The following is a 27,671-nucleotide window of genomic DNA, read 5'->3' as shown; positions in this document are numbered from 1 at the left end:
GTGCTCATTTAACTCACATAGCATTTTTAGGTAGATTTTTAATTAGATTCTGTTCTTAATGATTTTTTTGGTCCTTCCTTCATTTAGATACTCTGCCTGCTCATGGAAGATCCAACTTTAGAGATGAAAGGTCTAGTAAAACATATGAAAGGTTACAAAAAAAGTTAAAAGATCGACATGGAACTCAGAAGGATAAGTTAAACAGTCCTCCATCATCTCCTCAGAAAAGTCCTTCTCCTACAAGTGAACCTAATGGACTTACAAAAGGACAAAATGTAGCTGGTATAAGCACAGGTTCTACCAAATGCAAGTCTTTGGGTAAAGGAAAAAGCAATTCTCAGACAGACTCAGAAGTAGAAGGTAAGTGTTACCAAAAATACTGCATACACACGCATATTAATATATGATGTAAGTCCAGTGTCTGGCTGAGCATAACATTTGTAAATAGAACACTACACTTTGACAGTCTTGCAGTGGAGTAGCAGCCTGTAACTGCCCTGACTTATGTAGAATGGAGTTAAGGGTGATCAACCTGCTCGTCACATGGGAATGTGGGCCTAAGAGAACAAAAACTGCTGGTATGGAGGTCGCCATGTACATTTGAGAAAATATTATGAGTCATACTTCGTAACACTCAACAAAAATCTCTGTTTTGTTCGGAGTGCTCGGGTTTTAAGAAATCCCTGAATATTGATGGCCTGCTTGATATTATAGAAAACATGGAAAGAATCAAGTGTCTGAATCAGGTAACATACATTCAACTTGATAAAGAATATTTTGTAAAAGAGATACTGCCATTATATAAAACTGGCCTATCCCTACCCACTCATTGTTGAAAAGCCCTTGTAGAAAAAGGCTGGTCCTCACGTTAGTCCCTGTGAGTTCATGTGTTCTAAGACACTACTGTAGGGGGTGTGCTTATTAATAATATTTTTATTTCACTGGAAAGCTTGTGATCTCATTAGATGGACTGAACTCACTCAGTAATACAGTCATTGTCAAATCTGATGATGTGTCACTATGCAAGTTTGAGGTCTCTGGCATAGACCCTCAGATTCTGAACATATCATAGACTTGTCATCAGCTAAGAGCAGTGTTTTCAGAATAAGGAACTGTAACTGGTGATGCTAAGGGAAATAAACCATTGTTTTTTCTCAATTCTCTGAAGTTTGCTTTGAGATAATAATTTTGTGCTAATAGATTGCTGTAACCAAAAAAATTGTGAAGAAAGTACATCTAATCAAAACCAGGAAATCTCAACCTATGAGAGCTGTTTAAAAATTTTTGTAGATGATGCCCTGTGAAAGGGTCACATTTGAGATACAGCCAAAAGTCAGAAGCTGGAAACTATGGCTCCAAACTTGAATACTTGTCATTGTAGTTCCAGAATGGCATCTTGTCTTGGCTTCAATTTACTTTCTGTTGGTTGGTGTTTATCTGTGAGCTAACTTTAACAAGGCACAAGTGATAAAATGTACTGTTGTTTACACATTACAAAAGTTATGGTGATGTTTCCTTAGAAGTATTTTTTATGAAAAATGGGAAAGTCCACTTTTCAAAATTATTTCAGGAGACATTGGGGAAAATTATGTACTGAGACTTTGACTTGTCAAACAGAAGTCAGTGACTTAGAGTTGTCATACAAGTCAGAAAAGCATTGGATTTGTTTCAACAGCATAAACCATCTTAGAAACAAAGTTGTAAATAGATTTGATTTGGTTTTTCTTAAGAATTTTGTTAGGCTTTGTTTTTTCTTTTATGTTTCTTTTAAGGCAGGTTAAATGAATTAAAAATGCCTGGCCACAGATTGAAAACTGAGTAGCCTGTTCACTCACACTATTGAGGTAATAAAATTTAAATTTTGTGTGAGAAAAGCAGGTAAAGCGCTTTCTGTAAAATCTAAATCCTTTATAAAGCTCAGCTATACCTTCAGCTGACACAAAACACTGTAGATTGTTTCCCTTGCAATTGAGGGAGGCCAGTAGTGTTACCAGTAGGCTTACAGCTGATGTGCAGTAACACATTTAAACTACTGTAACTTGACTGCATCTACATCCAAAGAGAAATCTGTGGAAAATATCCAGGATCTTAAGTTCTTCAGAGCACCAGTTGGTTTAAAGTTATACATTAATAAATGATAACCAGGCTTTCTGTATTCCATAAAGCGTAGAAGGGCTTTAGAAATAGTTTTATATTAGCAACTTCTTCAGAAGCTTTTTTGCGTTTATGTTGCCCTAGATGAATGCAAGTTAGCAAGATGTTCTACTTCATAAATGCTTTCTACTGTGTGCAGTTGTTGAATTTTAAAAGCTATTTCACTGTAAAGTTACTGCACAATATTCATGGGTACTTTCTCTTTTGCTTTGATTTACTTTTTAAGAAAAGGATGAAGAAACAAAAGCACTGGAAGCGCTGCTTTCTAATATAGCCAAGCCAGTGGTAAGTAACAAAAGCTTTCCATAAAATCAGAATATATCTGTTGCTATTTTACACAGTTACACCTCCTTTTCTCTCTCCCAAGTTTAAAGGGTCTTTAACTTTCCATACTAAAGCAAATTCACTTAACTTCTTGTTACTGTAAACAACTGAAGTAATTTTTAGTGTATTAACATTCATGAAATTAAAACTGTCTTAATACTTGCTGTGCAGAATTCTTCCTGGCTACTCTGTGAATCTCAGTATTAACAGAATTATTTAAAACACGTAGAGAGATATGTAACATTGCCAGTAGCCATAATGCTGCTGCTTAATGGAATATGATGCTTAACATAATATTTTACTGCAGAATCTGTTCTCAATTTCCTGTAACTTTGTTTAGTCTTAACTGTTCAGGAAAACAGTTTTACACACCACATATCTCTAGGCATGAGAGATACCTGACAGGGTTTTTGGAAATATCACCAAAAATGAGGGTTTGTAAAACCTTATTTGCAAAAGTAGAGAAAAAAAAAGACCTATTTCTCTTTAAGAGTTTTTTGCACCTCCAGGGGAAGAGAGACGTAAATTTCACCAAGGAAGGTGACTGTCAGCAGTGACTTCTGAGCTACCTGCTTGAAAAATCTACCAATTTCTTTTCTGTTTTGTAAAGCTATGCATATTTTTGTGTAGATACTCTTTAAAGCATTGTTGGCCCAATTCAGGAGTTTCTTGCATTGTAGGAGCAGGCTGTCTTTTTCTTTCATCGTCTGGACCTTCCCTGGTCCCCACTTTTCTGTGAAGATTTCCACATCTTTTCCAAAAATCTTCACCACATCCTGAGTCCACCATCTTTCCTGAGTAAAAACAGACTGTATTCCCCATTGTAGCATGGTCCATACAACTGAAACTTCCAACATGGAGGAGCTTGCCATGAGTTTGTCCAGTCAGTCAGCTACTTCCTCCATTTCATCAGCTATGTATCTTCTTCCCTTCACTTGCAAGGTAACCTCATCCCAGTTTAGTGTCCTAGTCTTGATTCTTCTTTCATATGTTTCTTTACAGCCTGATGAGGAGAGGCCAAGAGAGCTGGGGCTGTTTAGCCTGGAGAAGTGAAGGCTCAGAGGGGATCTTATCAATGTATATAGATATCTGCAAGGCAAGTGCACAGAGGATGGAGCCAGGCTCTTTTCAGTGTGCCCAGCGTCAGAAACCAGAGGCAATGGGCCTAAACTGAAACACAGGAGGTTCCCTCTGAACATCAGGAAACACTTTTTCACTGTGAGGATGACAGCTCTGGCACGACTTGCCCAGAGAGTTTGTGGATACTCCCTCTTTGGAGATACTGAAAAGCTGTCTGGACATAGTTCCAGGTAGCTGGCTTTACATAGCCCTGCTTAAACACGGGAGTTGGACCAGATGACCTCCAGGGGTCCCCTCCAACTTCAACCATTCTGTGATTCTGTGGTTCTCCAAGCGCTGAGCAGGGATTGTATAGAGGAAGTCCTAAACAGTTGGTGTCCTGCGGTGTCCAAAGCATCAGAATGGGTTTTGACATGTCTTCAATGCCCCCTGTGTCTTTGGTGGCTAAGCAGCATGGAGGTGGGAGCTGTCTGAAATTGGGGTCTTATCAATGGCTGCATTGCCAAGGGGAGTTCTGAACTCTCTCTGAATGAGACTGAGAAGAATGGATCAACAGGTGGGGTCCTGTGCTGTGTTGCTAATGACATAGGGAAAAACAATGTAGTGCCAGTGCTCATCAGTGTTTTGTTTCACTTCCTTCTGCCCTCAACATTGAACCATCCGTGCCTTTTAGGCAAGCGCACTATTTCCCCTCCCTGCCTGTGTCCTTGCTTGAACATCATTGCATGGAGCTGTGTGCAAACAAGCGATCTCTGCAGCTCAGAAGACATCACAGGCACAGGCAGTGGTAGTCTGCTACAGATACATAGTGTACACAAGGCAAAAAAGCCAGACTTCAAGCACTTGGAGAGGCTTACGCTTTAGGAAGGCAAGGGGACTGTCAGGGCTGTGAGGGGGTGAAGACTAGCTGATGTTGCAGCTTGGGGATGTGTGGTTGTGTTGTGATGTGAAAGGAGTCTGTGTTACCTACTTGGGCCTTTCAGGATCACAGGCAACCCTCCCACAGTTCTCATCAAGGAAATGTTTTCCTTACTTTCCCACAAGTTGAACCAGGACACTGTTCTGTCCTTCAGGAACCTTCTCTTTGTGGTTCTTATCAGAAATATACCTGCAGGTTTTGATTAATGTTTTGGTTGAAGGAATTACTATGAGTACTGTGGTTTCTGATGGATCATTCAGTATTCTGTTCTCTCGGTGAACAGGTGCTGGCACAGGCAGTGCTGGCTGTAGTGGTGGCCGTTACAATCAGATGATCCATACAGGGTGCTGTACTGTGCAGTGTCCATTGCACCATATTCTGCTCCAGAAAGCCTGGAGGAATGCTGAAGGCTGTGGCCTGTCCTGGGCTGTCCCATGTCTCAATGCTTGGGTTCAGGGCATGCACATCTAAATCAGGTGGTGGTCTCCATCATGTTCTTTCATTCAAAATACCTTTCAGTTCTATGCAGTATGGGATGCATCAATTTTGCTGCCTCCAAACTCCTGTTGGATTTGATATAGTTTCCTTGAAACTTTTCCCCATATGAATCCCTCATCCTTTCACACAAGGCAGTGTTAAGTCAAGTTGAAACGTGATACTGACACCAGATGACCCTTCTACTTAGGGAGGTCTTGAACTATTTATACCCAGATGTAAATTGGAGTGGTTCTGCAGATTGCACCTCAGTGTTTGAGCAAAGTCTTCGCCAACTGTCATGTATGTTAACCAAATAAAGCAAGCAGAAGAGAAGACCTGAAAGGCAAAACCAAATGAAGAATGATGCAGAAGGCTGACTATTTAATAAGAAGAGGCAGTAACAGCTCAGAATTTGAGGGTTGGTTATGTAGCATGTAAATCCCTTTGGAGAACATGATACTTTCTGGTTCTGTGTATGTTTGTGGACTTCTGGCATGTGATGCACCTTACTCACAGTTAAGTATCTTGGGTTACTGTGAATGCAATCCAGATTGCACATGCTAAAACTGCTCTTTTGTTTGACCCAAATGTCACGTGTAACATACTTAATGAGGAGATTCACTTTGGCAAGCTGGATTGCTAATGAAGACATGCTCACCTCTTGTTTCCACAGTGCTAGAGCCTGACCCAAGTATTATACTCTGCTTTGCAGAAGTACATAGTGCTCAGATTTGCAATCAGAATCAGCTGCTTGCATAAGCATACAAAGTAATAAGTAATGCCAAGTTTTTTGAAAAAGCCACTCCCAAGTGTCTCAGAGCACATAATAGTAGTGGATTCTTCTGATCTTAAATCTTGGTTCTTCAAAAATACTTTTTTCTTTCCTTTTGTCACAGAGGTTTTTTTGAAAATATCCTGTGAAGGAAATGTAATCTGTCAGGTGTCATTAGCAAAGTGTTAGATGGGGTGTTCTGTGCAGTTCTGGGCAAAGCACTAAAGAAAATCAGTAGGAGATAAGGAGAACAGTGGGAATGATCAGATTTGATAGGTGAGAGGAAACTCAAATGCTAACAGTCTTCAAATGCGTAAGAAACAACTGCAAAAGGAAGGGAAGATCTAATGTTCAACTCCATGATGGCTAGGACTAGTAGGCATAGCTGGTAGTAAGAGAGACACTGCCTGGACACTAGGGAAAAAAATTCAACTGTTAAAGCACCTAAACCTAGGAACAGATCATCTTAAAATGCATCTACTAGTCCTGAAGTACAGTAGATCCTTGAGGAACCTACATTTTCTTTCCCTCAGGATCTCCTGCTGCTTGCTGCAGTTCAGGAGGATGGGGTAAAGATTGTCCAGGAGGGAACTTTGATCAGATGCTTCCCACAACTCCAAAGACTAACAGAAATGCTAGAATTTTACTTGGTGGTGGTTATAGATAGTGTTAGTCTAGTTTGTGATTGCATCAAGATAGTAGTGGGTTTTTTCTTACCAGATTTTAAAGATAAAGTTCAGTGTGTAGTCCTACCAGCATTTGATCCCTTTTAGGATATGATGTACAGTCCTGTTAGTGCATAACAGTTTGGTGACATTGTTTCCAAGACATTGAAGCTCACATAGTGTGATTTTTCTTCCTGTTTGCTGTCAGTAAGTCATGTCTTCTCTACTTCATTCTTGAAGCTGACCTATTCAGTTTTTTAGTTCAGTAGATTATAGCAATTTGAGAGCACCAGTTGTGAAGATAGCTTTTTGATTCTGATACTCAAGTAATAGATTTTCAAAAGCAATTATTCCCAAAATAGACATATATTATAGTCATATTGTAAAACTAGTCATTTCATATAATGAAACATGTTTTGAGTTCTCTTATAAAAGATTGGAAACAGTAGGTGGGTGCAACATACAAACCACGATAGCAGATGTGCAATACTTAAGAACAGCCACAAATTTCTAGGCATTCTTCTATAACAGATCCTTAAAATGTGTAATCACCTGCATGCACCTGTGCACTCACCTACAAAAACATGAGCATCCTCAGCCCCTTGCAGCACCCACTCTTTTGGGAGTGTGGGCGCCCCTAGTCACGCATCTCCTTTGGAAGACATGGTTGCTTCAGTAGCTTTGTGTGTAACTGCATTATTCCCTAGAATCTGTTGTTCCCTACAATCTGCTAATCCAAAGGCCATTGAGAAAACTCTCCACCAGGTCACATGCACTCACCTGAGCTGTGAGTCCGTGCCTGCTGCACCCCAAACTGCTGTTGCACCAGCTAGGGTGCAGCTACTCACAGCGTCCATCAGGCCTGGATGGAGGCAGCAGTGGTTGGCAGGGCAATTTCTCACACTGTCAGGCCAGGTTTTGATCATTGCTCTGTTCTACTCCAGCATCTCTTACCCCTCAACCCCATTACAAATTTTCCTGCTACCTCTACACTTTGAAGCTGATGACCTCTGTGTTTCAGGAGTCTCCTTGTGATTCTCCATTTCCATTTAACCCACCCAAGGGTTACTGCCTTTAGTATGATTAGTCTGCTGGGGCCAGCACTAGTTGGATAGCTGGAGATGTTGCATTCACACACAATGGTTATACTCTTATTTCTGTCACACCAACTGTTCGTATCCAGGCTTTCTGCAATGACTGGGGTGTGCAGGCAAACACCACCACAGAAATTCTTCAGGATATTGTCTCTATGTGTATGTACATGGACCTTGTGAGCATGCCTTCATCTCTATATATTTCATAAGAAGCAAGAAGGTATTAAAAAGTTATAGTCCCTGTGGCTTCAGAGAAAAAGGTGCCAGAAGCATGATTTAATGAAGTGCCCGGTGTCCCAGGATGTGCTTTGCCATCTCCTGTGCCTTGCCTAAGCTCTGGTCCATGTTTCAGCAGCCCACTGGGTGGCGTTTGATACCGACAGCTGTCTCTGCCCTCAGCCCCCAGCCTGGCATTGCATTTCTCTCATGGCATTCCTTGCATTTCCAGCCTGATTTCATCTGTAAAAACTAGTTAGTAGCTAGTGTATCAGTATAAATACTCTGATTTGGTAGTGGTATATGACTTTCTTTTCTCTTCTTGATCCTTTGTGGCAAAGTAACATTTATATACAATAGCATTTAAATGGTGGAGATCTCAAAACTTTGTGTTTCTACAGGTATCGGATATTCAGGCAAGAACAGCACTGCTGATGTGGTCCCCTCCATGCAGTGATCCCGGAGAAGACACAGACAAGAATGACATACCAGAGGTTTATACTTATGAAGTGATGATTTCAAGTACTGGAAAAGATGGAAAGTACAGAACTGTGTACATGTAGGTGTTGGCTATTTTTATTTAATCACTGCTGCACTGAAATATGTGGCTTAAAACCTCATTAAAAATCTGCTTGTTGTCCAGGAAGTTAAACAATTAGCAGTTTTGGGTAACTTCTATTTTGAAATTAGCTACCTTTTTTCAGTAGAATTTGTTTCATTTTATTACTGAAGTCTCTGCCATCAACCGGATGTTCTTACATGTTGGAGGCATATTTTAGTACCACTTTTGCTGTGTTTCAACCAGCTCCACTAGACACCATGGATTCTCAAATAGTGAGACATGCAAGTACTGAGAAAAATTAATTTTATTTATTATTTTTTATGTCAGCACATGATCCTGCTCCCAGTAAGGCTATCCCTCCCTTCCCTAAAATTGCTCTTTGTAAGAGACAGTCTTATTATATGAAAAAAAAAAAGGAAATTCACACAGAACACAACTCATAGCAGTAGCAAAGCAAACAAAACTCTCCAATTGTTTCATTCCTAACACAATGGTTTTCAGTCAGTTTTTTGCGATTTGGAGAGATATGACAGTAAAATTTAGAGTTAAGGGTATAGAGCTCTCTAATAGCTATAAACCTTTGTATATAGCTAGTTTATCTTAGTTACCTTCCATGAATTTCATGTAATTACAAGTTGAGTATCCCTATCCAAGAAACTAGAGGAAGAGAAATGACCTTTGCTAAGATAAGCTGATGTCAGCAAGAGCAGACTAATAGGTGTTATTTTGGTGCCTTTTCTGTTTCCTAGGCTCTAACAAGTAGGTATATGCAGTCAGGTACAGTTTTAGATAATTGTTTTTGCAAGACTGGACTGAGCTTCTGTGGGCTCCAATACTTAAATGGTTTTTTTTGAGTAATAACATACATGGATTCACATGCAGCTTGTCCTACTAAGTAAAGAAGAAAATAATTGCTACTTTTTAGAAAGCACCAAACAAAAAAGTGCCCCAAAACCACCAGGGCAAAAGAACAGGAATAACACAAGAAGCCTCTAAAATTCAAAGGTAAATGCATTTACGTGTTGCTATATTTAGCAAAAGACAAACTGTTAGCAAATATATTTCATAGAAGGTGTATTGACTGAGTTAGATGATACATGTCTTTTTTTATAAATGTATGGAATTCTGAAGTAGACTTTAACACAAACTTGTATCTCCTTCCAGTGGAGAAGAAAATAAAGTCACTGTAAATGATCTCAGGCCAGCAACTGATTACCATGCAAAGTGAGTATCTCACTTTCTCTTCATTAAATTCAGTGGAAATGTTCTAAAAGTTTCATTGTGTATTTGCCTAAGTCTTCAGAGATGGTCTTTACCACTTCTCACCCTCTTTAGAGTCACAAATCAACGTTTTTGGCGTAGCTGTCCACTCAGTCCATTTTGGACAACATAAGATTGGTGCATCTCCATCCTACATCCATGCTCTTTCCTTTATGCCAGCACAGTGGCCTTTTTCTGTCCTTGGAGCCAGGCACAGATGCTACTTTTCAATTTTCCACAGGCAGCACTGTAAAGTACCTTGCCCTGGAAGATGCTCCCTGCCTGGCCACCCGAAGGTCACATTATACTGCTTTTGCTTTGCTCCAGTAGATCAGTGACCCTGACCTCATATGCACAACAAAGTATGCCCCCAGCTCAGTGTAGTTCTACCCTTCTAGCAGAATTGACTACTTCAGTAGGTCAGAAGAAATAGCATAGGGTTGGGAAGATGGGGTTAGGTGTTGTTCTTCCCTCTTTTTTTAAAATATTGGAGGGTCATCTGGAGCTGAACTTGGCAAGGGATGCAAAGAGTAAGGGCTTCTAAAGCTTTGTCACCCAGAAACAAAGGTCAGAGAAAGCGTATCCTCCCGAACAAACACAACTGGCAAACTGGTAGCTATGGATGAGGAGGAGGCTGAGGTACTCGACAACCTTTTTGCCTCAGTCTTCACTGGCAGCCTCTCTTCTCACACCTCTCCAGTGGATGGACAGCAGGATGGGGACTGGGGGAAGAAAGTCCCTCCCACAGTAAGAGAAGAACAGGTTTGAGGAACCTGTAGGTAAGTGTATGGGACCTGTATGTAAGTGTATGGGACCTGATGAGATGCATCCCAGAGTCCTGAGGGACTTAGGTAATGTAGTTGCCAAACTACTCTCCATCATATTTGAAAAGTCATGGCAACCAGGTGAAGTCCTGTGTGGCTGGAAAAAGGAAAACACTGCACCTATTTTTTTAAAGGGTAGGAAGGAAGACTGTGGGAACTACCAACCTGTCAGCCTCACTTCTGTGCCTGGGAAGATCATGGAACAGATCCTTCTAAAAGCCATGCTAAGGCACATGAAGGACAGGGAGGTGATTCGGGACAGCCAGCACAGCTTCACCAAGGACGAGTCCTGCCTGAAGAACCAAGTGGCCTATGATCAAGTGACTTGTATCAGTGGACAAGGGGACTGCAGATGTTACCTATCTGGACTTCTGTAAGACCTTTGAGATAGTCCTCCGCAGTATCCTTCTTGGAAAATGAGGAATTGGTTGGATGGTCACATTCACAGAACAGTGATCAATGGCTCAATGTCCAGATGGAGATCAGTGACAAGTTGTGTCCTGCAGGGGCCTGTGTTGGACCGATACTGTCAAATGTCTTCAGCAGTGACATAGACAGTGGATCGAGTGAGCTTCCAGCAGAAAACACCAAGCAGCTTGCAGTGTCAACCACCAAGTGGTGCAGTTGACACACCTGAAGATCAGATGCCATCCAGAGAGGCCTGGACAAGCTTGAGCAGTGAGACCATGGAAATCTCATAAGGTTCAACAAGGCCAAGTGCAAGGTGCTGCCCTTGGGTCAGGGCAACCCCGGTATCAACACAAGCTGCAGGATGAAGGGATTGAGAGCAGCCCTGCCAAGAAAAGTGTGGTGGTTGTGGTGGATGGAGAGCTGGGCATAACCTGGCAATGTGCACTTGCAGCCCAAAATGCCAACTGTGTTCTGGGCAGCATCAAAAGCAGTGTGGCCAGCAGGGTGAGGGGGAGGTGGTTCTGCCCTTCTGCTCCACTCTGGTGAGACCCCACCTGGAGTGCTGCGTCCAGCTCTGGGGTCCCCATCATGAGAAGAACGGTGACCTTTTAGAGTGGCTCTAGAGGAGGGCCACAAAAGTTGTTCAGCCTGCAGAAGACTCAGTACTTAAAGGGGGCTTATAAGAAAGATGGAGACATACTTTTTAGTAGGGCCTGTTGTGACAGGACGAGAGATAATGGTTTCTAACTAAAAGAGGGTAGATTTAGACTAGATATACGGAAGAGGGTGGTGAAACACTGGAACAGGTTGCCCAGAGAGATGGTGGATGCCCCATCCCTGGAAACCGTTCAAGGAGAGGTTGGGCAAGGCTCTAAGCAGCCTGATCTAGTTGAAGATGTCTCTGCTTATTGCAGGAGAGTTTGGACAAGGTGACCTTTAAAGGTCTCTTCCAATCCAAACTGTTCTGTGATTCTTGGTTTAAAAAAAAAATTGTGTGAATACAGCAGTTTACAAATAAAAGACCATTGTGAAGGCAGAAATGAAGGCCTCCTTAGAAGAACTGCCTTTTCAGGAGATAATGGCATGTGGAGAGTACCTTCTTAGACATGACTGAATGTCCAGCATGTGAAGGATTTACCTCTCTTGACTGTGTGGAGAACCTGAAGATCCCTGTGTACTGACCAAGGGAAGCAATTTAGAGGCAGCTGGTAAGAAGCACAGGGAACAGAAGTGTGTCATAGTAGGAGTCTAAGTTAACAATGTTCTGCCTCCTTTCACATCAGGTTTAGGATAGGATTTGCCTTGTACAGTAGCCTTTTTGACATTTGCTCAAGTGGGAGAGCTAGGTTCTCAGTCCTTGGTGTGAAGGGGTCTACACCTCCCAGAGCTGTTTTCCACAGTGTTGTCCTGGTTGCCAAACTGAAAGCAAAAGAGGGTTGGTCTGTTCTTATCACAGCCCTCATTTAATTTGAGCCTCTGTATTGCCTGGAGCACAAGGTCAGGAGAAGGATGAATGTTAAATTGGCTCAAAGCTCTTTCACGTGGAAGTATTTCCCTGTGATTTTGTTCCTATTTTAGTGGCATTTATATATTTTATCCAACAAGGTTGAAGTTGAAAATTCATGGAGTATAAGGGTCAGTGCCTAGAAATTTTTTTTCTGTTTAATTCTTTTCTATTGGGCTACATTCAGATTTTTTCTTGCTTAATTCTGATTGTTGTAGGCAATACATGGGAATCAGTGGCTTGGCCATCCAAGCTCTTCCTAAACAGTATTCTGCCAGTATGAACACTGCATAAAATCAACAAAGACTGGAACGACTCAACCACAAAGATAACTGACATATTAAATATTTGCAACTGTATGTAGATTTCACAGACAACTTTGTGTTCTACTTTTGTCACTGTTGGAATGTCTCCTCGCTGTCTGTGAAATCTATAAAGCCAAATTTCCTGTGATTTGCTGTTGATGCATCAAAAATATATCAGGATTTTTGTATCTTCTTAAGCTGGCAACTCAGATCTTATATTGGTGATCAGAGGAAAGAGGTTTTTTGGAGAGTTTTGGTTTTGGGGTTCTTTTCAAAGGAACAGATGAATCAGAAGAAAGTAATGTGCCATTGACCCAAAAAAGAGGCAAGGCATAGCTGCACAGCTTAGGGGGCAGAGGGAGGCCAGATGATAATCATGTATTTCCTTTTGGAGACAAGCTTTTTGAAAAACAAGCCATTTCTCTTTGAGACAGAAGCAGGGATTCACTCTTTTGAAGTATGTGGAGAGTTAATTCACAGCCTTACTAAAGGAAAGGACAAGGTGAACACACTCAGCAGGACACTTAAAGGAGTGCAGAGGATACTCTGAAAATATATCAACAGCTTTGTTGTGCTCATCTGATGAAAGCCCTTGCAGAAGAATTATTCATAATATCAGTTAATATCTCTACAACAGATAATGAGCCTGCAAAATGCTACCATTATTTTCCAGCCAAAGTACAGCTAATAACAGACATATTTCAAATATAATTGTGAGACTAAAGTCGACTGATGGTAATGATGTACATCCGAAGTAAAGGACTCTTTTCTTTCCTTCTTATTGCTTCTATTGACCAAGATATTTCCCCCAGTTATTTATTTATAACAGTGATATTTTACTAATGAATCAGCAAGGCAGTAACTTAATTCCAAATGCTCGGTTTTCATTGGAAAACAGATTTTGAAGCAAAATGTTATTGACTCTTCCACTTTAGAGTCCAAGTGGAATGCAACTGTGTAAAGGGGAGCCCATCTGAAGCAGAGAGTTTTACCACAGCGAGTTGTGAACCTGATACTCCAAATCTTCCCAGGATAACTAATCGGACCAAAAATTCTCTTACTCTTCAGTGGAAGGTAAGAATTGCTTCACAGCCTTTAAAATAAATATTTTAAACTATTCAGAATTGTTGTGGATTTACCAATAAAATATCAGTTCATTGAAACTGACAATTTTTGTCAAACCTCATTTCAGTCACAGTTCCCTGACTGGAAATAGATTTACTGTGTTAAATATGGGCTTGAGTAAAAAGAGAAGGATTCACAGAAAAGCAAGGAGTCTTTTAAGATAAAGTTACTGAGTTCAGTCCCCAGTGCCTTTCAAGATCCAAGTTAGGAAAAAAAACCATAAACATGAAACAAGCATTCATTGAATGGAGACTGAACTGGGACTGTCTTGGCAAGTGAAACAATCATATAATGGGAGCCTCATTTGCCTTCCACTGTTCTTGTCATGGTTTGGCCCATACATGCATTTTTTAAGTGGTCTTAAGTTAGAGTTTTAATTTTCTTGTTTTCCTGTTACAGGCATCTTGTGATAATGGTTCCAAAATCCACAGTTACCTTTTAGAATGGGATGAAGTAAGCAAGTTATTCTTCTATTTTTAGTCTTGTAGTTTTTTCAAGTAGTTGTATGTGTCTGTGCATGTCAAGTTGTGTGAAAATTAAGACTTCTGTTTAGAGGCATGTGACAAATATGTAATTCCTGAAGCAATTATTAAAATACAGTTACTGCTCAATTTTTTTTCTCAGGGGATATAAGATAAAAGGATCTTAATTGCGTGGTTCTGCCACTCTTAATAGTGGCTTTTTCACTTGTAGTCTAGTACTGTGTTCAAGAGCTGACACAGAAGGATCATTTTTCTATAACAGTCTGTCTTTTTTAGTAAGTGGATGGATCAGCTATGGCTCTGCAAACATTTGCAGTCTCTACCTGGACGGCTATCCTGAAATGGCAGAGCTGCAAAATCTTCATGGCCTTTATTCTTTCAGCCCTAAGGAACTGGGAAATGAAAGGAAGGAAAAAAGCCTCTAATTTAATACAAATACAAAGTTTCATACGTGACTGCCTCACTATATGGAGATTCTTGAGTTATATTTCATTTCAAAAAATTATTTTACTTCATGCTTGTGTGTACTTTAATTGATGCATGCATATGTAATTAGGTGAATAATATGATTAACTTATTCCTTTTTAGGGAAAAGGAAATGGAGAGTTTTGCCAGTGTTATTATGGTCAACAGAAGCAGTATAGGATCACTAAACTATCACCAGCAATGGGGTACACCTTTAGGCTAGCAGCCAAAAATGACATGGGAATGAGGTAAATACTATTACATACGTAAATATGGAATGAATATGCATGCATGTGTGTGTTTCTTTAGGAAAAACATACGGTGGCATTTAAAGAAAAATGTCTTTTGTCCAAATGGTCCGAAATGGAATATAGAATATATATTTCAGTTAGAAGGTACCTACAGTGATCTAGTCCAACTGCTTAGTTAACTCACAGTGTGTGATTGGGTTATTCTTTTTGCAGATAGCCTGTGTGCTGGGGTACTGTCCCTTCATCTAAGGTGTCTGTTAGTCTCCTGTTACCCTTGGAAATAGACAGAATATGACATTACTGTATCAATGAATTCTTTTGAAGTTCTAAAGCTTACTATAAGTGCTAAAGATACGTGGTTCATGCTTTTAATTACTACTTTTCAGAAGTTATAGAGCACCAAACTTTGTTTTGAATTTTTGACTGAATGACATCTAACTTCAGTGGAGAATATAAGTAAGAACTTGGGGAAAAAAAATGTTTTCTCAAGTTATGCTTGCACTACTGGGTACCTTAGTTCTTGAATGTGCTTCTTGGTCATCAGGCAAAGCAGATGCACCTGGCTAACAATCACACCACCAGAGCTCATCTGCTCTAGAGCAGACTCCTGGTGTCCACACTGCCTAGTAGTACTTGGACCCTGAGGTCCTGTGGGGCTTAAAAATACGGTTTCCCTCACAGTCAGCCTAAAATTGCTATTTTGTGTTTGTTTTTTAATTCAAATATTATGAACACTGTGCTGCAGCTCAGTAGAGTGGTGATCTTATAGCATGAAATAGAGGATGTGTGTTGTGTGTCCTTCAACTGGCAGAAGAAGGTGCAGCTGTGGAAGAAGAAACAACAGTGGCTGCTTGTGTTGAAGAGCAGTGTAAAGAGTAGGGAGCCAGACCCAGGGTCATAATTCATGCTGGGCAGAAGGAACTTTATGCAGACTATTAAGTATGTGAAAAATACAGCTGGCTCAGGAGATCTGAGGCATGTGTTGGGAGTCTTTGGAGAGTACTCAGGGAATGCATTGCATAAAGTGCCTGTTCCTTTGTTTTTCCTTAACCACCTGCTTTGTGCTACTGTCAGTGGACACTATAGTGGACTAGAATGACTTTTGGTGTGTTCCAATAGTCTTTATTACATTACTGCCTTCTGGATGATGTTCCTGGAATTAATTATTCTCTTGAGCTGCTCCTGGACTTTGTCTTGATGAGATTTAGTTGGAACTGTTAAAAGTAAAGACAGGGAGGGAGCTGGCAGTTAAGCAGGGTCCAGTGCTTGGGCTCTCTTCCTGTTCCCTTTTTACATCTGAGTATAAATGTACCCTCTAGGAATAGCTACACATATTACAGATTCCTCCAGCGTAAGCTTTGAAGACACTAATCAGTTAAGTACCCTTCTTAAACTAATCACACTGAATAGATTTTTAAATCAATATTTCATAGCCTTGTGAAGATGTGCTTTATTGTCTTCATGGTATTATTTAATTAAGAAGTCTCTTGAAATAGTATTTATTAGTGTAGAGTGCCTGTTTATCCCTTATGAAGAACGTTGAGAACATTAGGCATCCGGAGACAGAATTTTGTCTAAATAATTTTACCAAAAAGAACAGATATTTTATCTCTGAGTTACTCATTTTTAAATTTAATTCTAACCTACATGAAACAGTGGTTAAAGAAAACTGGAAAAATAAAATTTATTTTCAAAAATAGATAGTCTTGTACTTCTGAGGGAATTGTTTAATAGTCATTCAAATATGGCTATGGCTGGAACTCTTTTAGTTTATTTCAGTGTATTTTGGAGTGGTTCAATCAAGTTTAGAGATTAAATATTTTTATGTGGGGTTTTTTACCTTATATCTACTTTTAAGGTGACTCCTTTAATAGTTTGTTTTGAATACAGCTAGACATACTACTTGTATCTAGCCTGTGTTCATGCTTTCTCCATGCTACCTATAAAATGCTGATCTTTTTTTAGTAAATATATTGTAGATATCACATAATGTCCATTCCAGTAATTTTCCTGCTTGTGACTTCTGTCAGGAAAAAAATTACTATTCTCACAAATTTAAGAGTTCTCTCTTGTTTTGTACTTTTTCCCATCTTGCTTCACATCTCTGTCCTCACAGACAGTATGTCTGTTTCTGTGCTATCAACACTCTTGATAACATGTTGTCTGTAAGATTTTTTCCTTTAAATGCCAAAAACACCTCAGTGCAGACCAAAATTTATAACATATGCATCACTATAATACAGGTTGAGTAAGAGAGAAAGTGAAATTATCTTTTTATTGAGATTTTTAAGGCAAGTCGGGTTCAAAATTACATCTTTGTCATTAGTTTCATATAGTTAAAAAAACTAGACTAGCTTTAGGCTTGTAAGTGATTCTTCAGATTTGATGTAGAAGCAGCAAAGCCAGCTGAGATCAGGTGGGGCTTTTTAGTCTAGCTGCATGTGTGTCAGACCATCTGTGCAAGCATAGTACCTGTTTACTGACTTTTACATTGTTTCACAGTAGGCCTTTTTATGTAGTTTATTTGTATTTTCACCACAATGTGTATCTAATCTAAATCAGATAAGGATAACAGTTTTGTTAGGAGATTCACTGGAATACACTCTACTTCTTTTTCTGCAATAAGACTTTCATTTTATCAGCTCTTAAAGTAGCTCACCATTGAATTAGACTATTACTCTATTATTTTCTCAATCACTAGAGAAAATGTACTTCAAAGTAAGCTGGGAACACATAAGCGAAGTTTGTTTTGAGGTCTTGCTAATGTTTTTATGCCTTCATGTGTTCACTTTGAAAAGGAAGGACACTGTGTTATTAGTATATTATTGCATTTAGAGCTTTAGTGTTTTAGAATACTGAGTTAATACGAAAAAGCAAAACATTTTGGTTAGCAAAACATTGTAATTATATCATACAAAGGAGTCTTTCAATTATGAACATGTTAACCTTGTTCAGATGTTTTGTTACTGACAGACTCATGGGCAAGTTAAGTTGTTTGCTTGTAACAGCTTGCAATTTCCCATTGTGCATATGTCCAAGAAACTGTCATAGCCGTGTTTAGTAAGAATTTTGGTTTTTAGATATTAATTATTGTGTCTAGTTAGTTTACATACTGTCTGTTTTAAACAGTGATTTTAGTGAAGAAGTCCTGTATCATACCTCAGGCACTGCCCCAACCACACCAGCAAGTCCTTTGCTGATTAATGCTGGAGTTACTTGGTTATCCTTTCAGTGGACAAAACCCTCAGGAACACCATCAGATGAAGGAATCTCATATATATTAGAGATGGAGGATGAGAACTCAGTAAGTTTAGAATACTTATTCTCAGTATGTTTGATACATTATTGTTTTAAGTGTAGCAATGATTATTTTTGCTAGAATATTCTACAAGGAACTGTCTTTTCTGAAAATAAGCTAATGACTTGTCATTGCTGTGACCAGTCCACCTAGATTTCTTCTTTTAATTGTGTTTAGTGTTGTTAAGCCCCATTCCTGCAAAGACTTTTAAATGGCTTATAACTTTGTGAACTTCTGTGTGAAAGCTAAGCTTTATAAGAGCTGGATCAAAGCAATTGCATCATGAAGTGTGGTCCCTCTAGATGTTCAGATTTCAGACTAACATTTGTTTTAAAATCAGTACTGTTCTATCATTGAAAGTGTTAGGTAAAATTTCCAGTGACACTGTATATGTCTTTCTTACTGTTCTTCTCTCCTGATTGGAAAACGGTTAATGAATTCACACCTCTTCATAAAAAATTTTTGTGTTTACACAATGAAGGTGCACTTATTACTTTGTCAGAGAAGCATAACAATTACAGTTTGAAATAGTAATTTATTTGTATGAAATATGTTAGATCCTCTGGTCTGCAAAGATAATGTTTCAAATAATCCTATTTAATTCTGCAGGGATATGGTTTCAAGCCAAAATATGATGGTGACGATCTTACCTACACGGTGAAGAATTTGAGGCGTAGTACAAAATATAAATTTAGGGTAAGATTTTTTTTGTATGTTTGGGTACCAGACTAGCTTGAGATTGACTCAGAAGTGGGGAGAGCCTTTTTTTAAGGAAGACTGAATTTGATGCCAGTTTCTTAAAATTTCAATTTCTTAAAACTGTTGGCTGAATACCTGCGTTATTGTTTCTGCAGAAGGATTAAGAACCTCTGCAAGCGCGTAACACAGCTGCAAATATCTTGAAATTCCAAGTCATAAGTACGTGTTCTTAACAGCTGGGGTTTTTTATTTGGCTGGTTTGTTTCATATACGTGGGTGATATTACTTAGTGTAGCTATGGGTTCTTTGATAGTAAACACAATAAAGGTGTTGGGGTAAGGAGCAGCCTTGATAAAAAAAAAATTGTTAGTAAGTCATCCATATTACTATGGTGCTGAGCTCATTCTAATATGTCTTGAGGGCTGAACTTTTAGTTCAGGAAGAACTCTGCCCTACCTATGAGCTTTTGGGTGTGGTTAAAAGCTAAACAGAAGCATACTGGCCATGGGAAGGTGATCAAATAGCCATCAAGGTCTACAAGAACTTTGCCAGGACAGGCAGAGTTAAAGTCAGGAAGGCTAGGATCAGCTAGAACTGAAATTGGCCAAAGATAACAAGAATGACATAAAAGGCCTCTTCAGATATGTGAGAAGTAGAAGCACAGGGAAGACATACAGAGGCCATTCTTAAACAGGGCAAAGAAGCAAGTTACTAAATAATGCCAATAAAGCAGAGGTTCTAAACACCTTCTTTGCCTCTGCCTTTACCAGCATAACTGGACCCCAGATTACAGGATAAGGTAGCTGTGACAAGGCTGGGGTTTGGTCTCTTAGAAGGGCTCAGTTCACTTCTGGATGTTGAGAGGAGTGGCTGACATTGCTGCAGGACCCCTATCTATAGCATTTGAAAAGTGATGCAGGTCAGGGGATATCCCTGATGTCTGGAAGAGGTGAATGTAATACCCCCCATCTACAAGAAGGACCCAGGGAACTATGGGCCTATTAATCTTACTTCAGTTCCTGGAAAAGAAATGGAAAGTCTTCCTAGGAAATGTGACATGCCACACAAAGCAGGCAATTGGGAAAAGCCTACACCAAAAGTAAATTATGCCTGACTAGCCTGATCATGTCCTACATCAAGGTAACTCTTCCAGTTGGCCCAAGGAGATCAGTGGATGTTCTTTACCTGAACTTCAGCAAGCATTCAACAGTTTCTCACAGCCTTCTCCCTGGCCAAATTGGCAAGGCACGAACTGGATAGGTAGTATGCTAACAGGCCCCACTCAGAGGGTGGTGATCAATGGTTTCTAATCAGGCTGGCAGCCTGTCTGAATTAGGAACTCCTGAGGATAGGAGGCCCCATGATGTTCATTTGCACAACTGATCTTGACAATGGGATTAAAAGCACGCTCACCAAGTTTTCTGGTCACACTGCACTGAGTGGCCAGATGAACACATCAGAAGGCAAAATGATCTTACAGAAACACCTGGACAGGCTAGAAGAGTGAGGTAGCAAAAACAGTATGAAGTTTAAGAGAGACAAGTGCAGAGTTCTGCACCTGTCTGGAATAACCAAGGAGCCCACTATAGGCTAGGAGCAGCATTGCTGAAAGGGACCTTCAGGCAAACTGGATCCTGGGCTGATTCTGCAGTGGCATCGCTAGCAGAGATAAAGAGATCTTCCCTGTATTCAGCTTGTGTCAGGTTACACCTGGAGAACTGTGTCCAGTTCTGATCCACACAATTCACAAAAGACAGGCAGACTGGGAGATGGTCCAAAGGAGGGTAACAAAAATTATTAAAGGGCTGGAAAACCTGCCCTGTAATGAAAGTTTAAAGGAATTACATATTTTCTCCTTGGAGAAGGCTCAGAGGGACAATCATCACAGTTCGCCAGTACTTAAAGCCTGACTACAGAGAGGAGGGAGGTTCTCCCTTCACAAGGAGCCATCTAGAGATGACAAGGGGCAGGAGTTGCAAGTTGCACTGGATGGGGTTTCATCTTGGTGTAGGAAAGAAATATTCCACAGTGAGATCAAGTAATCACTGGAACAACCTCCCCAGAAATGTGGTGGGGTCCCCATCACTGGATGATTTCAAGATATGACTGGAAAGGGTGTTAGATAATCTCGTCTAGGCTCACTTTTCCCTGAAGGGTTGGACCAGATGATCTTTCAGGTCCCTTCCAACCTGGGCTTTTCTATGTTTTAAGTCACTCCTGAATAGTTGCTCAGGTTTTGGAATAAAGCTAAAGATATGTCCCACAGTATGGATCACAGTATCATTTAGGTTGGAAAAGACCTATAAGATCAGGTCCAACTGTTAACCCAGCACTGAACCATGTCCCTAAGCAACCCATCTGCGCATCTTTGAAATACCTCCAGGCATGGTGACTCAACCACTTCCCCGGGCAACTTTGCCAATGCTTGACTGCTCTTTCTGTGAAGGATTTTTTCCTAATATTCAATTTAAACTTCCCCTGGTGCAACTTGAGGCACAGTCAGAAGTGACCTCATCTGTCTGCAAGTGAAAAATGTTGATAGCTGTTGTCACGCATACACCTAAAATACTATTTCTCAAGGAACAATTGGGAACTGTTGAAGAACAGCTTCTCTTTGCAATGTGAAAGGTAATAGTTCAAGGGTTGGTTGATTTGTTTTGAGTTAACACTAAAGCATGTAAGTACTTCTTTTTGGATGTTATTTTGCACTTCTGAATATGATTTTGTTGGGGTTTTTGCATAACTTAGTATTTAAATAATTTAAAATATACAGTATGTTTCTAGCACTATTATGGCTACACATGAACTGAAGAATAGCTAATTGCCTTGAAACTAGCTTCTGCAAGACTTGATCATAGTCTTCCTTTGAAAGTAATATTACAGATTAATCATCATCATTAACTAGTAAGTGTATAGTTACTTAAACATCCTAAGTTTCTCATTAAAATAAAAAACCCCAATGTTTATACCCTGGTTTTATTAGCAAAACAATAAACAGAAGTCTCTGTTTGCTCATTCATGGGGCGTAAAGGAGAAACAAATGTTATGTTAATCAGGTCTTTAATTTTTATTATACAGGGGAAAGACTTAATTAGTAGTAATATTCCTTAAGGCTTTTGAAAGAAGCTTTATAACCATTCGAAACCTTATTATAATACGTAAATGCTAACTGCCTGTTTAACTTCATTTGTAAGGGCACAAAGACAACCAGATGATTACTAATCTTGTAAACTGGATCGGGAGACTTAATGTCTGAGAGACATGTTAGCTTGCATTTCCTCTTCTCAGTCTGTACTAACTGCTGTCATTTCGATTCTGCTCATTTTTAAAATAGATCTAAAAGCCAAAAAAAACCTCTTTTTTTTTCTTTTTTTTTTTTTTAACTAGGTAGTTTAGCGTTTTGTTAAACTAAACTAAAAAGTGAAATGTCAAGATTAGCAGGAAATTGTTTTCCTAGACTCACAGAAAAGTCTAGCTTGGAAGGGCTTTTTAGTGACCATCTGGGTCAAATTTGTGTAGAAAGCAGGGCCTTAGCTTAGGCAACTCAACCCTGTCCCAGCCCTGTTGAGCTGAGATTTCAGTATTTCCAACAAGGGCGAGTCAACCACTTCTTTGGGAAGTTTGTTCTAATGGTAATTAATATCTTTTCTTATATCCAGCTAGAATTCCCCTAACACACTGGCTCTTGTCCTGTCATCATAGATCCTTTGGAAGGCATTGTCTTCATCTCTTCTGCAGCTCTCTCTTAGGTATTGGAAGGCTGTGATTAGATCCTTCCCGATGAAACAACTTCTTACTTAGGCAGAATAAAACAAAACTTTTTTTCCTGTGTCAGGTTCTTTAATCCTCTGATCATTGTGCTGGCCCACTTCTGAACTCTTTCCAGTCTCCCAGTGTCCCTTGAACTGGAAGGACCAAAACTGGATACAGTATTCCAAGCATAGTTTTAAAAGTGCTGAGTAAAGTGATGTAATTAAATCCTTTGTTCTGCTGGGTAAATTCTTGCTGATGCAGCCCATGAACCAGTTTGGTTTTGCTACTGCCAAGATGCTTTGCTGATTCATTTGGCTTCCTCCTACTAGAATCCCAATGTCTTCTCAGCAGAGCTGAAAAGAGAAAAGCTGGCTAGAGTTAGACCCCAGACTGCACTGGTGCTGGGATTATTCCATCCGAGGTGCAAGACTGTATCTTTGTCCAAAGCTCATACAGTTCTTGTTCATGCAATATTTCAGCCTATCAAAGTCTGTATGGTGGCTCTTCCCTCCAGCATATGTCTATCTTCTCCTAGTTTGGTGCTGTATGCAAATCTGGGAGCATCACTCACTCCTGTCATCCAGATCACTTCTAAAGATATTCAGTAGAATCTGACATTGGATTGGCTGCTGAGGAGATCCATTCATGAGCAGCTGCTAATTTGCCTTCGAACCATTAGCCAACATCCTTTGAGCCTGGCGTTTTGTCAGGTTTTCTTGTGGTCCATCTGTTCTGTCCCTATCTTAACCAGCTTGTGTAAATAGGTGTTGTGGAGGTCAAACTAAAATTAGGGTAGATGATGTCCACAGCTCTCCCCCATTTGTTGAGCAGGTTGTTTCATCATGAAAGGCACTCAGGTTGGTTAAACACTATTTACCCTTGACCTTCACGTGACTTTCATGACAACTTTTGCCATAATTATCCTTGGGATTGAAGAGTTGATATCCCCTTTGCTGTTTTTAATACAACTTTCCCATATAAATGCTTTTTTTGTCTCTCAATGTATTTCTGTAAAAGAGGGTACTATGCTACGATGAGAGGGATTTTTTTAAGGAATTGGTTTTTTCTGGCAATTTGCATGCATTTCTATTTTCAGTATAGTGATTGTCTTAACTATGGGACTAACGAAAATGTAAAATTAATGGGTATAATAATTTTAGTTCTTGTGGTAATTTATTGTGTATTTATCCATCTAAATATACACATAAATTAATTTGTCCTTACCATAAAGTGAATAGCATACTACTATCCAATGCATTGATAGTATTTTATATATATTTGCAGGTCATTGCCTATAACTCAGAAGGGAAAAGCTGTCCAAGTGAGACGGTGGAATACATTACTTGTCCAGACAAACCTGGAGTACCTTCAAAACCCACAGTGAAAGGAAAAATTCATGCACAGAGTTTTAAAATAATCTGGGGTAAGAATGTTGTCCAGCTCTATTTAGAGTATGTCTTCTGTATTTTATATGTATATATATATATACACACACACACATATATATATATGATATTTTTTATACAGAAGGTCAGGTTTTACTTCATTAACACTTCAGTCAACTGAGCCATTATGATCTATTTTTGTGGAAAAATACCGATTCAAAGTACTTAGTGTGCCGGTGTAACTAATTATGTGGGAAGAATAATATGCTAATTGTCATAGGGACTGTTATTGCTACATAGGGACTGTTAGGGACTACAACACTTTAAAAAGTGTGGTTAATTGATGTACTAAGAAGTTCAGTTTTTCTGGGACAAAACGTAGGTGCCATGACATTCTGGGTTCTTATCAAAAGAAAAGATTGAAGTTCAACCTGTATCTTCAAAGTATTTGATTTTGGTAGATAAATTTTTATTCGCTAAGGATCTTGAGAAACTTTTCCTTAAGCTCAGGAATTTTTAGCCTTATGCTGTAAAATAGGAGAAGGTTAAACAGTACTGTGCGATGCAGTTTTTTAGCAGAAAATCAAACAGTTAAAAATTACACTTATTGTCACTCCTTACCTATTTCCATTTAATAGTGTGTTTAATTCTTTAGCATCAATAATAAGAAATTTACTTGTAGAGTATAAATAGTACTCAGCAGGTCCAGTCTTGCATCTTCCCAGAGTGCTTTGCTACATCAGGACCTGATACTTGATCTTTTATGTGTGATGCATAATGTATGAAGTTATTAAAAATGCCTGATTTGTATATCAAAAGCTACCTAAAATACCTACTTATATATAAAACTTTTAATGGTCTTTATTTGGAACAGGGATACTCTTTCTATGTGATAATTAATGTGACAATTGTATTTTTCATTTGGAGTAATTTCCTTCCAACCAAAGAAGTGCTATCTGCCATATAAGTCTCATTTTACTTAGCTTGAGTTTTATGATACGTAACCGTTGCCTAAGACCCAACATCATTTCATCCAGCACATCCATAATGTGATGTTCAGGCAGGAGTACCCTTCTGTGCTGAAGTGTGATGCTGTCTTTATATTTGTTCAAAATGTTGTTTCACATTATTTTCATTTTGATATTTTCTAAATCATCTTTGAGAAGCAGGATTATATGTCAAAGAAAGGTCTGTAGATTTGTATCTTGTACGTGAATACTGTACCAGGGAGGATAGTGCATTCAATTTCTAGTGATATGTTAGAAGTTAAGAGAGAATTTTTCAGTGTAGAGCTCCTGACTTCTATTCTGTCCCAAAATATTTAGGTTTTTGAAATTCTTTCCTGAAATAATTTTGAAACATCCTTATATACAAATCCGTATGATACTTTTTCCTCTCTGCTGTCCAAATTACAGGACCATTAGAGTCTGTGTCCCTGAGTCCATAATCAAGCAGCCTTCCACAGCACTTGAGACTGAAATGTTTGCTCTGGCATCTCCCAGGGGCGATTCCCTTGTCCATTTTCCTATGTAAAGTGTACAGAAGAGTTGAGAGCTGGCTTTCACATAGCAGGACTTGGAGTGATTTGCTGCTGCCCTGGACTAGGATGCTCTTTGTCTAAATAAGCACCCATCTCCAGCTTTCTGTTGATTTTGCCTTTGGGAAATCCTCCCCAAAAGCTATAAAGCCATTTAACTTCCCTTGCTTAGTTGGAATATTGCTGTTTTTTTATAGATCCACCAAAAGACAATGGGGGAGCAGCAATAAATACATATGTTGTGGAAATGTCTGAAGGCTTAAGTGGTAAGTATTAGAATTGTACATTGGCATTTAGTTGTGTGGGGTTTTTTTCCTGCCTCTGTGTGCATGTGGGAAGAATAAAATGTGTATTATGACAGGGAAAGTTAGCCAGAGACTGACATCAAAAAGAAAATAGAGGCACATTTATGCTTGTATACAAGAAGTTCTTTTTCTCTGATTTAGAAAAGAAAGATGGCACAAAATTCTGTGACACAAGAGATGCTTTTTGTTTAACTTACTAATTAGGTGTATTCAGGTTTGGAAATGAAATGACACATTTCAGACATTTTAGGGCAAGAAGACAGGGACATGTAGCTTTGGTGTTTGCATGGCAGATGAAAGAAAAACTCCATTTATCACTATTAAAAGAGAACAATGATGCAGCTGGGATAACTTTCTGTTATTTCCTTTTCTGTTCTTTCATACAGAAAGGAAACTGACAGTATTTCTAAATTGGACATAAACCTATCTTGCTAAATTATTTAAAAATCTAGACCTCTTAAGTAGCCTTATTGAGTTCAGAAACACAGTCACATTCAGAATGAAAGTTTAAACTTCTCCAGTGCTGTGTCAGATTAGGACAGAGCACTGTCCCCAGATATGATGGGAGCCCCCTCAGGGCTCTCAGCTGTGGTTCTTTAGATACGTAGTTTGTCGCTTTCCTCTCTCTGTCACGTGTCCACATTAAGTCACTTTTGGAATGGGGCACCCAAGCCTTTCTTGCAAATTAAGTGAGCTGTGCATTACATTTCATACCTATCCCTCTAAACTCTGTAGTGTATTGAGTTGTTGGAGATTTAATTAAAATTCCCCAGGTTCCCTGCTTAATCTCTTAAAAAGAGAGAGAGAATGCTAAAGAGTTTCTGATTTAAGAGTAGCAAATAACGGAATCAGTATTTCAGATGCTGCTGGGCTATTCAGGAATGCAGGAACAAACTTCATCAATTGTAAAGTGTAGTTACAGCCTGAAAAATGATAGTGTAATTTGAAGTTTCTGTGAAAAATTTTACTTTTGTATCTTTCCTGTTTATTTGGTTATGAGTTGAATGTGCTTGCTGACCCAGTAAGTTCTCTTCTAGTTAAGGTAAATACCAAATAAAGAAGGTATTTCACTTCAGCAGATCTACACCTAGGAAACTGCCTTTATGAAATTATAGGATCTTCCAGGAAATTCAAAGCAGTCTCAATTTCTGTTTTTTTTAATAAACATCAGGCACACTTACTTAGTGAAGTTAGGATACCTGCTGTTGCTGGTACTGAAGTGTGGAAATTTGCACTTTGGTTCAGTGCACACTTATTCCTTACCTTTCAGGAAACAAGTGGGATACAATATACAGCGGAGCTGCTAGGGAACATGTGTGTGACCGACTAAATCCGGGCTCTTCCTATCGGTTACGTGTATATTGCGTTGGGGAAGGAGGACAAAGCACGGTAATATCAGCTAATATTTTCATTAAATACAATGTCAGAAAATCTGGTCTCGTAGCTATTTAAGCAAATATTATGCAGAAGTGCCTAACAAAATAGCCATAAATAGAACCTCAGGGAAGTTCCAGTATTGATGCACAGTGGATCAAGTTTCCGTTCATTTGTTAAAGAAATATATCTGAATATTATTTTCTGATATTATATTTTTTTTAACATGATTGTCTTGTTTACAGAAACATACTTTTCCTATGTGATACATTGATACAATGTCATTTATTGAGGCCTAACCCAATGCAGCAGTTTAAGCAGGGTACTTGAACAGGCTCCCCATGGAAGTGGTCACAGCACCAAGCACAACAGAGTTCAGGACGCATTTGGACAACAGTCTCTCACACAGTGTGATTCTTGGGGCTGTCTT

The 27,671-nt window shown here is 39.2% G+C and overlaps 1 protein-coding gene across 7 annotated transcripts in view; it reads left to right on the top strand.

The window, feature by feature from the left end:
• FNDC3A (fibronectin type III domain containing 3A) overlaps window positions 1-27,671 on the top strand; it is a 112,634-nt gene that overhangs the window by 70,252 nt on the left and 14,711 nt on the right. For all 7 annotated transcript variants that reach the window (XM_032099740.1, XM_032099739.1, XM_032099741.1 and 4 more), the window contains 12 exons: window positions 88-360; window positions 2,381-2,439; window positions 8,103-8,260; window positions 9,428-9,487; window positions 13,503-13,641; window positions 14,092-14,145; window positions 14,763-14,887; window positions 18,020-18,194; window positions 18,798-18,884; window positions 23,925-24,063; window positions 25,760-25,828; window positions 27,138-27,256. In XM_032099740.1, the coding sequence (XP_031955631.1) occupies window positions 88-360; window positions 2,381-2,439; window positions 8,103-8,260; window positions 9,428-9,487; window positions 13,503-13,641; window positions 14,092-14,145; window positions 14,763-14,887; window positions 18,020-18,194; window positions 18,798-18,884; window positions 23,925-24,063; window positions 25,760-25,828; window positions 27,138-27,256 (1,457 nt within the window). The remainder of the gene's footprint in view (window positions 1-87; window positions 361-2,380; window positions 2,440-8,102; window positions 8,261-9,427; window positions 9,488-13,502; window positions 13,642-14,091; window positions 14,146-14,762; window positions 14,888-18,019; window positions 18,195-18,797; window positions 18,885-23,924; window positions 24,064-25,759; window positions 25,829-27,137; window positions 27,257-27,671) is intronic.

Source organism: Corvus moneduloides, chromosome 2 (assembly GCF_009650955.1).
Source record: "Corvus moneduloides isolate bCorMon1 chromosome 2, bCorMon1.pri, whole genome shotgun sequence".
Lineage (NCBI taxonomy): Eukaryota > Metazoa > Chordata > Aves > Passeriformes > Corvidae > Corvus > Corvus moneduloides.
This window is presented reverse-complemented; position numbering and strand designations above follow the sequence as displayed.